The sequence below is a fragment of the Argopecten irradians genome, chromosome 2 (assembly GCF_041381155.1).
Source record: "Argopecten irradians isolate NY chromosome 2, Ai_NY, whole genome shotgun sequence".
Taxonomy (NCBI): Eukaryota; Metazoa; Mollusca; class Bivalvia; order Pectinida; family Pectinidae; genus Argopecten; species Argopecten irradians.
The window spans coordinates 35,774,161-35,782,425 of record NC_091135.1 but is presented as its reverse complement, the minus strand read 5'-3'; the positions used below and the strand labels follow the sequence as shown (position 1 = coordinate 35,782,425).

The window sequence follows — 8,265 nt, the reverse complement described above, 5'->3', positions numbered from 1 at the left end:
ATTTCCGCTTCAAAATATATTTCTATTGATAAGATAAAACTGTGTGTCATGTAAAAGGTTGAATATACGACGAAATCTATTATGTGTAGACAAAATGCTTTGATAAGACTCCTATTGATCGAAATATTATAAAAAAAAAGATTTCATAAGAAATTCTTCAGTAATATAGTACTATAAAAAGGGCAAAAGTTCCGCTATACAAGAGAACACAACACGAACATACCGCAGTCTCCCAAAACACGCACCTCGCACTACACACACGCTACACACCGTATACATGGGAGACCGTCCTTACATGACCCTAGTTGTTAATAGGACGTTAATTAATATACATATAATACAAACAAGAGAAATATATAACAAAATTGTATTCGTAAACATAATTTTTTTTATTCTATACAAACATTGTTCAAAAATAGTTCAAAGCGACGAGAATTTTTTTTCAGGAAAAATGTCCCAGTCTTGGCAATCACAATGAAATATTCTTCAAATTTACAAAACAATGTTTTTAATAATAGAGAAAATACAAGGTTTCCGGGGAAAATGTCCCAGTCTTAGCAGTCACAATACTTTTGCAATAGTTAAACATTTACTACATATTGTTTCTATATTAATGTGCCATGGTATCATAGTTATAGCAATGTGTGTGGCTAGAGGTAAAAATGTGCAACAAATGACTCATAATATTGGTTTATTTCTGTACAGTTTTGTTCGTCTTAATTTTGCTTTTGCATCGTTGACATCAACAATGACAAAGTCTTCTCAATGAACATGAATAACATCCCTATTTGATGTCATGGATCATGCACTCTGTGACGGGAAACTATATATCATGATCTTATGACCGCGTCCACTTTGACACAGCCGAATTCCTCATCCTTCCCATTCTTTACCTCCACTTTAAGGATGAAATGACCCTGTATCACACAAACGATATATAATTTTAACATACAATACAAAACTTTTAACAATATGAAAACAGTATCGGCTAACAGTGTTTCGATTGTGTATTTGTAAACTTGTCAATTAAGCAAACTGTTAGATTTTCAAAGCGCATGTTGCTCATAAGCTTCATGCAAACAAGTTTCCTGCACACAAGTCCCTTCTTCATAGTATCTTGTACACAAGTTGCCTGCATACAAGTCTCATGGCTTACACAATCACGTCGCCATTTCATACGGCCCGAGCTACTACACATTTAATTTCCTCGCGTAAATTACTCATAACCTCTATCCCTGTACTCATACGTCTTAGGACTCGATTCTTTTTAAGATATGACACAAATATTTTAAAATATATCACCCAAACAGATCTCCCGATTCACTCAAAACCGTTTGTCGCATGCAGAAATATCTCTCACTAACACTGCTTACACTTTAGCTTTGAAAATCCTCCTTACCTCAATCAGTCGGGCTGTACTTGATTCCGGTGAGATATAAGATACCTTCAGCCGATCTGTAACACATACATCAGTAGTACAGTTATACCACATCAAAACAAAACGAATGTTAGACGCACAAATAAGTTACAAGCACATATAAAATTTACTTTTAGTTTTCTAATAATTTTTATTTTGAAGAATGATCCTTTTGTTCCTTATTGTATTACCACGAATCATGTACAACGTAGGTGCAGTCAGACATAACTTAGCGACCATCTCTATATTTAGACCACCCTTAATAAGATCACTATATAGGGTTCCAAATGATCAACGTCAATACATTTTCACATGTGTGTTATGACCACTTGGATATAAAAGACCATTCTTTGTTCCTTGGGTGGTGTTCATAGAAAAGTTTGACTGTAACCGTTTGAGACTGATAAATTATTTATGTTAATATCAAAATTACAGCCGTCGGTCGACACATATATATTAGATATGCACTGATTTTTAACTTTTTTTCATTGGCTTATACATGGTCACGTGACGTTCAATATATAGCATATTGACTCGGGGTTTCCATTTGTAGAAACACCGAATCAATATTCTTTGCAAAAAAGCTGCATTCTTCAGGGTGTCGTTCTTTGACCAACGCTTTTTCTTATAATTGATATATATATTAGAGAATGTTTTTGACATTTGTTGAAGAAACGACATGTCTAATATAAAAATTAAGGACCTTTGTTTCTGTTAATATGGTGTTATATCGCCCTATAGTAGAATTTAAAATAATGACTTTGAGCTCAAACATCGGTCATTATTTATTCTAATCGGGCGATATAATACCATATGAACATTAACAGTGGTCCATAATTGATATATATTTTTACACGGTAACGACTGCATTTATCGGTCAGTAACTTCACACAGTTATGTTCAATATACTACATATACCATTCTTCTTGATAGGACAGTGCAGCCCAACAAAGCCTTGTTGTTTCAAGGTGTCACATCCACCTTTAAAAGTAATCCCAGCAAACGGTGTCGATTCTCCAGCAATATATACTGTAGCTGTTGCTGTCCAGACATCTAAATCTACCGCTGCAAGACAAAGTGAATATGTGGTAAGTACGCATCAATAAATTCAAACCAATTCGCATTTGCATAAAAATACATGAAAGTGACTAATTTGAGCGGGTAGATCCACGACATGACTCTTTAGAAGACAGCAGCCCATAGCTACCACTATAAACTGACTGGTGAGTATTAAAAATAATCATTAATATGTCTGAGGGCAAGGCCTTAAAGGGCGCAACCAGATGTTTTAACATGAATCATGCACGGCATAGGAAGAGCGAAGCTCTACTTGTTTATTTTATTTTCTATTTTATGTGAAGACATAATTTAGAAATAAAAGGACGCACTTTAAACTAAAAGTATATGATGTAATAATTGTCTAGCATAAACTCAAAGAAATGAACCCTAAGATTTGGATTTCACTGTGTCCATTCAAGGCCTGGAGTGCCGCGTATGCGAATCCTATGATTTCGCGCTATTTGTTGACGTTATGTGACGTCATGATTCCTTGTGCTCATCTTCGCTTCGTGTATATTTTAACTGCTTTCAATAGCTTTTAATTTTTAAAGTGTTATTATTATTATTTAAAAAGTAATAAAAAATGTTTAATTACTCCTGTAATGCATTTGGATTAGGTAAATATATATTTACTGGGGAGAGCAGTACCGGAGCAACGCACAACCTCCCCATATGTATGACAAAATGGCGGCCGCAAACTGAAGCTGTCAGTGTGTAGAATTGAATTTAGAAGATTGTGTTTTTTCTTATATTTTCGTGTATCTGTTACCTTAGAAATGCTTCGCACTCCGTTGCGCCCTTATTAGCATATTTAAAAAAAACTTTCTGATTATCCTACATACAGGCTTATTAACGATCTATCATCAACGGATCATACATTGATACAAACCAAAATACATATTTACTTACGGGCTATCATCGTGCCATTGATGCTGACAGCTTGCCCTAAGATAATGGTTTTGGGTGACCAAGTAATGACAATATTCGCCTGTTCGGGTCCTTAAAAAAGAAGCAGATAGGAAGAGGCAGTGAGTAAGTTTGATGCTTTGACAGTTTGACGATGTATGTGTAACGTCCTGTACAAATTCCGTCCGGTTTCCTGTTTAAAGATTGAAGAGATGAAAGCAACTATAAATTGAATTTTTCTAGCAAGACAATGAAATGAGTCAGTAAAATAAAGCAACCAAAGTCCAATATGAATGCCACTCAAATAGACTAAAGGATTACCATAGGGAATGAGTCGGTTCAGGAGTGATGATACGTGTTCCTTGCGCTGTTTAGCTGTTCGAAGACAGTATCTGTTATGCATAACTTATATCATAAAATTGTACAACCAACACAGAACTGACACTGAATGATAGGTGTCTACCAGTAATACATATTCGTGACATTCTTTTGTTTTTGTTAATCGGATGGTTAGTGTTAGACTGATGATATTACCAAGTACATGTAGGTACCTGAACCATGTGGTGCGTACTTACACATGGTGATCTTATAGATAAGGTAAGTAAATTTAAGAAATAATATACATTCATGTTTATCAATTAAGTTAATGATGACTTGACTTATTCAACTACCTGATTAGAAATACGTAAAATCCACAGGAGTCTAACGTATATATCAATTTGGACCCACCGGGCTTCCCATAGACCATTTTAGACGTTTTAGGGGACTTTATCAAAATTCATATTCTAAAGTAAAATATATATGGGAACAAAAAAACAAGCAAAAATTCTATATCATCTAGCGTTAGGGGCTAAAAATTCTATTTCAAGTGAGTCTTCACCATAAAGGTTACTGCCGTTGGAAATAGCAACAATTTTGTTTTCAAAACCATCCTACACAACTGTTTGTCATTAAGACGATAGCAGCCCTATTTTAACACAAATGGCACAAAAATGACTCAATCGGGTTTTGACATATTGTGTATGAAAAAGCTAATCATTTTAGTCTCATTGGCTGACTGAAAATGAAAGTTGTTATACTCCTTTTGAGACACCTCATCGTTTATGTTTGGCACAGCCCACACACCACAACACTTGGTTGGGTTCATTATATTTACGTTCTATAAATAGCAAGGGTCATTTAAGGACAGCCTCTATATGGTGTCTTGTGTATGATGAGTGCTTGGTGCGTGTTTTGGGAGACTGTGGGGTATCCGTGTTGTGTCATCTTCTCTTGTATTGTGGAAATCTTACCGTTTTTACTGCAGCATGCCACCCAAAACACCTAGTGAATACCATACCAGGTCACAAGATACTGACAACGGGCGAACCAGTACACCCGAGGATAATACATGCATTTGTATAAAATGTGCAACCATGGAAAACTGGAAGTACTTAAAATAGATTATAGTTAGATTTAATTGGTCACAATCAATCGACTTCCCTTATCAACTGTGGGCACTTAAATGTTATTGGCTTGATTTATTCAACTGTTTTGAAAAGATATGGAAATGCAGATACAAAGAATAGAAAATGTTCGTTAATCAATTAGTATTAATAAATTCGTTGTTATTTCATTTACTGCACTGTTTATTCTTAGACGCTTTTTAAAAAGCATAGGCATAAGATAGCATGTCCGTTGTCAGTATAATGTGACCGGATGGGGGTTGCTTGGTGTCTTCGACAGCATGCTCCAGTTTTATAGCAGTATAGAAAGTTTCACTACAACACAAGAAGACACAACACGAATATACCGCTGTCGCCCAAAACACGCACCACACACTTCATACACGCTACACACCGCATACATGGGAGGCCGTCGTTACATGACCCAGACTGTTATTATAACGTTAATTAATCAAACAAACAAGCTTTGTCTTGTAATATTTAACCCATCCTTAGCTTATGTTTTGCTTTTAACAATCATCATTACCATACCACACGAAGTCGCATTCCCTGAAGGCTCGCCAAACACTAGATCTTTTTGTCCGAGATAGGTTGGCATGTATTTCCTGATAAGACGCTGTATGGTAGCGTCTTCTACCATCACTACTTCCGCTTTACACCGGAAGTGGAGATAAACCAACGCCACCAAGACGGACGAAAGCAGCTGCTTCATTATTTCTGTTAAACACAAATTAATCTTAATACAATTTTAAGCAAATTTAATATTTGAGCAAAACTTTTGGATCACCCATATCAATATTCTTGGCATTATGGTTTTGATAAATTATATTAAACAACTATCAATCACTGCAAATAATTTGATATAGCATATTTTAAAACAGGGCGCTTTGGAACACATGTATAAATGAAGAAATTTTCCTTTCATAATAATGCTAACGAACAAACGTTTTGAAATAGCCTGTATTCCTAGTACATCCATGTATCATTGTGGTTTTATTCAAAACAATAATACATGTATACTATTAAACAATTTATAGAAAAATATCCGCTATACTTTAAACAACATACTGCAATCATTGCGTGAATAAACAAGTCGACTAACAACATGACGCATATTTCCGTCTACTTGTCTTCTATATCGAATTCACACTACAAGAAGGCAAGATAAAATTAACAAAGTCGATATCCAAAACTGCATACTTACAAGGAACACCCCGTCCTAAAACCCAAGCTGTTATGGTTGCTAGTCAAAACAAAACACACAAACAGACAACCAAAATTTTCACATGTTAAACTTTTGAACCACCCAACTCATTATGAAATAAAAATATTCTAGCTTAGTAATATATAACATATTACCTGAATTTGTCACCCGTCTGTTCTAATGGACGACCAGGAACATGACCACACACTACGTGAGTGACTAACGTGAGTTACAAAGGAATCCAGTGTCACTCCAAAATACGGGAATATACTTCCTCGTTATGTCCCCTGGTATACAAAATGTATATTCAGCGGGAAGGAGCTTTTTGTATGTGTATATTTTTATCTAGATCTCGGCCGAGATAACTCCTAGCTATATATACATTCTTCCGTACGTGTAATTAAAAGTCACCGAGGAAAATTCTTATTCAATAATTCATTCTTTTATATAGAAATTAAATTCGATAACATTCAGAAGATTTACCAACTTTGCAATACATCCACGTTGTTCTTACATTTGCAATAGGCGCAACTACTCAGATACAACGGAAATTCTTAAAACGTAATCGAGGATCAAGTAGGATGGACACCAAAGCAAGATTTGTTTTATCAGAACAATTAATAATGGATCCATGGGCTTTATCTCAAACGTGGCTATTGAGATGGGGTCTTCCCCGAACACCAACTCTGGGAAGGGTGGGTGTTTACATAGGGATTAAGATGTGTTGATAGGGAGTTATTGTCTATCTCAGAATTGTTCTCATTGCAAGATCACAGGTAAATCTCAGGTTTTGAGGTTTCTTATTTGTGGCCTTATATTGATCGGTAAATGTTGACCTGAACCTTTGTGAGAAACTGGTTTTTTTTCTGAAAGTTGAGTCTATAACGACATTTCACAAGCTTTATACTACATGGATGTCTTCCGATTTGTGTCTCACTCAACTACAGTATAACTTGTCTAAACCGGAATTGAACGAGACCAGTCTATTTGTTCGGTTTATACAGGTGTTTATAGAGGATAGAACCTTATCATAACATGTTCACATGAAAATCACCAGGAGATTTTTTTTATTACAGCACAAACATTTATTCTCATATATTTACATGGTAGAACACAGAATTCCATCCTACTGTTTTCTTGGTTTCTGAGGTGTATATATGTACGATCCATTTCTCTCGGTGTGCTACATTCAAATGAACTCTCAGAAGTTATGTGTATGTTTTATTGTTAGAATTGACCGTGAAAAGTATTCACAAATACAATGTACATGTAACAAAACCGTCGAATGAAAAGTGAAAAGTTGTCAGTATACCGGTACAGGTAAATCCCCTTAGGCGCCTCATTATCAGTCCCATGTTGTGAAAACATTGCTGCTGGTTTGCCCCAGTTAATTTTACAAAGAAAGGTATAGTAACATTACCTAGACAGTTCCGGTTTTCAGAGAAGACAGGTTCCGGATTATGCAGGTTTTGGATACTATAGTTTATTAAGAAATTTGCCGGGACCAAACAAATTAATCGGTAATGACAAGTTTCCGGTTTATACAGGGTTCGGTTTAGACAAGTTATACATTACTTGGATTTTTATCGGACTTGTTAATGTTATTCATAATTTTGATAATTCCACTTTGATTAATTTACATAAAGGTCAATGGATTTTGGATGCTTACTCGCGTTTCATTCACAAGAGTATGCTTATTTGTTCCTGTATCTTATTCAAATGTAAAACAAGATAACAACGCTAGTAACCTACGTTTAAGACGATCAGAGACAAATTATCTTTGTAACTACTTATCGGAATTGTTACCGCTGTCAAGGTTAAATTTTCAAGGGTTTTCTCTATAAATATCTACCATCTTTTACAATATCGTTGAGGCCGCCGTCATTTAACGAATTCCACACGGCAAGATTATCAACACCTTCTAAAACTGCATTGGAAAGAATATTTCATACACGTTTTTGCCCAACTTAACATTGAACTTAAAAAATTCTTATTACCTATTATGGAAACAAACCCTGGTTCTGCTAATTTACTGTTAAATACTTGTTCACAAGGGTTTTCCAATATTTTTTATTTGGTTTTATCCCTTATCATTAACTTTAATCGTGTATTCCCTTTAAGATTTTTTGTTGGTATTTCCTAAAGGAGGCACCTTGGATTTCAACACAAAGGCTTATAGTAGTCATATGCTTAGTTAAATAGTAAATTAGAAACGGCAAATAAAAAACACAAGA

The 8,265-nt window shown here is 35.1% G+C and overlaps 1 protein-coding gene across 2 annotated transcripts; it reads right to left on the bottom strand.

The window, feature by feature from the left end:
* Positions 1–353: 353 nt before the first annotated feature.
* LOC138315311 (uncharacterized) lies at positions 354–6,336 on the bottom strand. 2 transcript variants are annotated; one of them, XM_069256226.1, is made up of 6 exons: positions 6,187–6,336; positions 5,359–5,544; positions 3,386–3,475; positions 2,336–2,482; positions 1,400–1,455; positions 354–917 (listed from the first exon to the last, which is right to left on the bottom strand). In XM_069256226.1, exons 2-6 carry the CDS (start codon positions 5,537–5,539, stop codon positions 831–833), a joined length of 561 nt encoding a protein of 186 aa, XP_069112327.1. In that variant the 5' UTR covers positions 5,540–5,544; positions 6,187–6,336; the 3' UTR covers positions 354–830. The 2 variants fall into 2 exon arrangements, with proteins under 2 accessions (XP_069112327.1, XP_069112328.1); XM_069256227.1 differs by lacking the exon at positions 6,187–6,336 and adding an exon at positions 6,032–6,160.
* Positions 6,337–8,265: the final 1,929 nt, after the last annotated feature.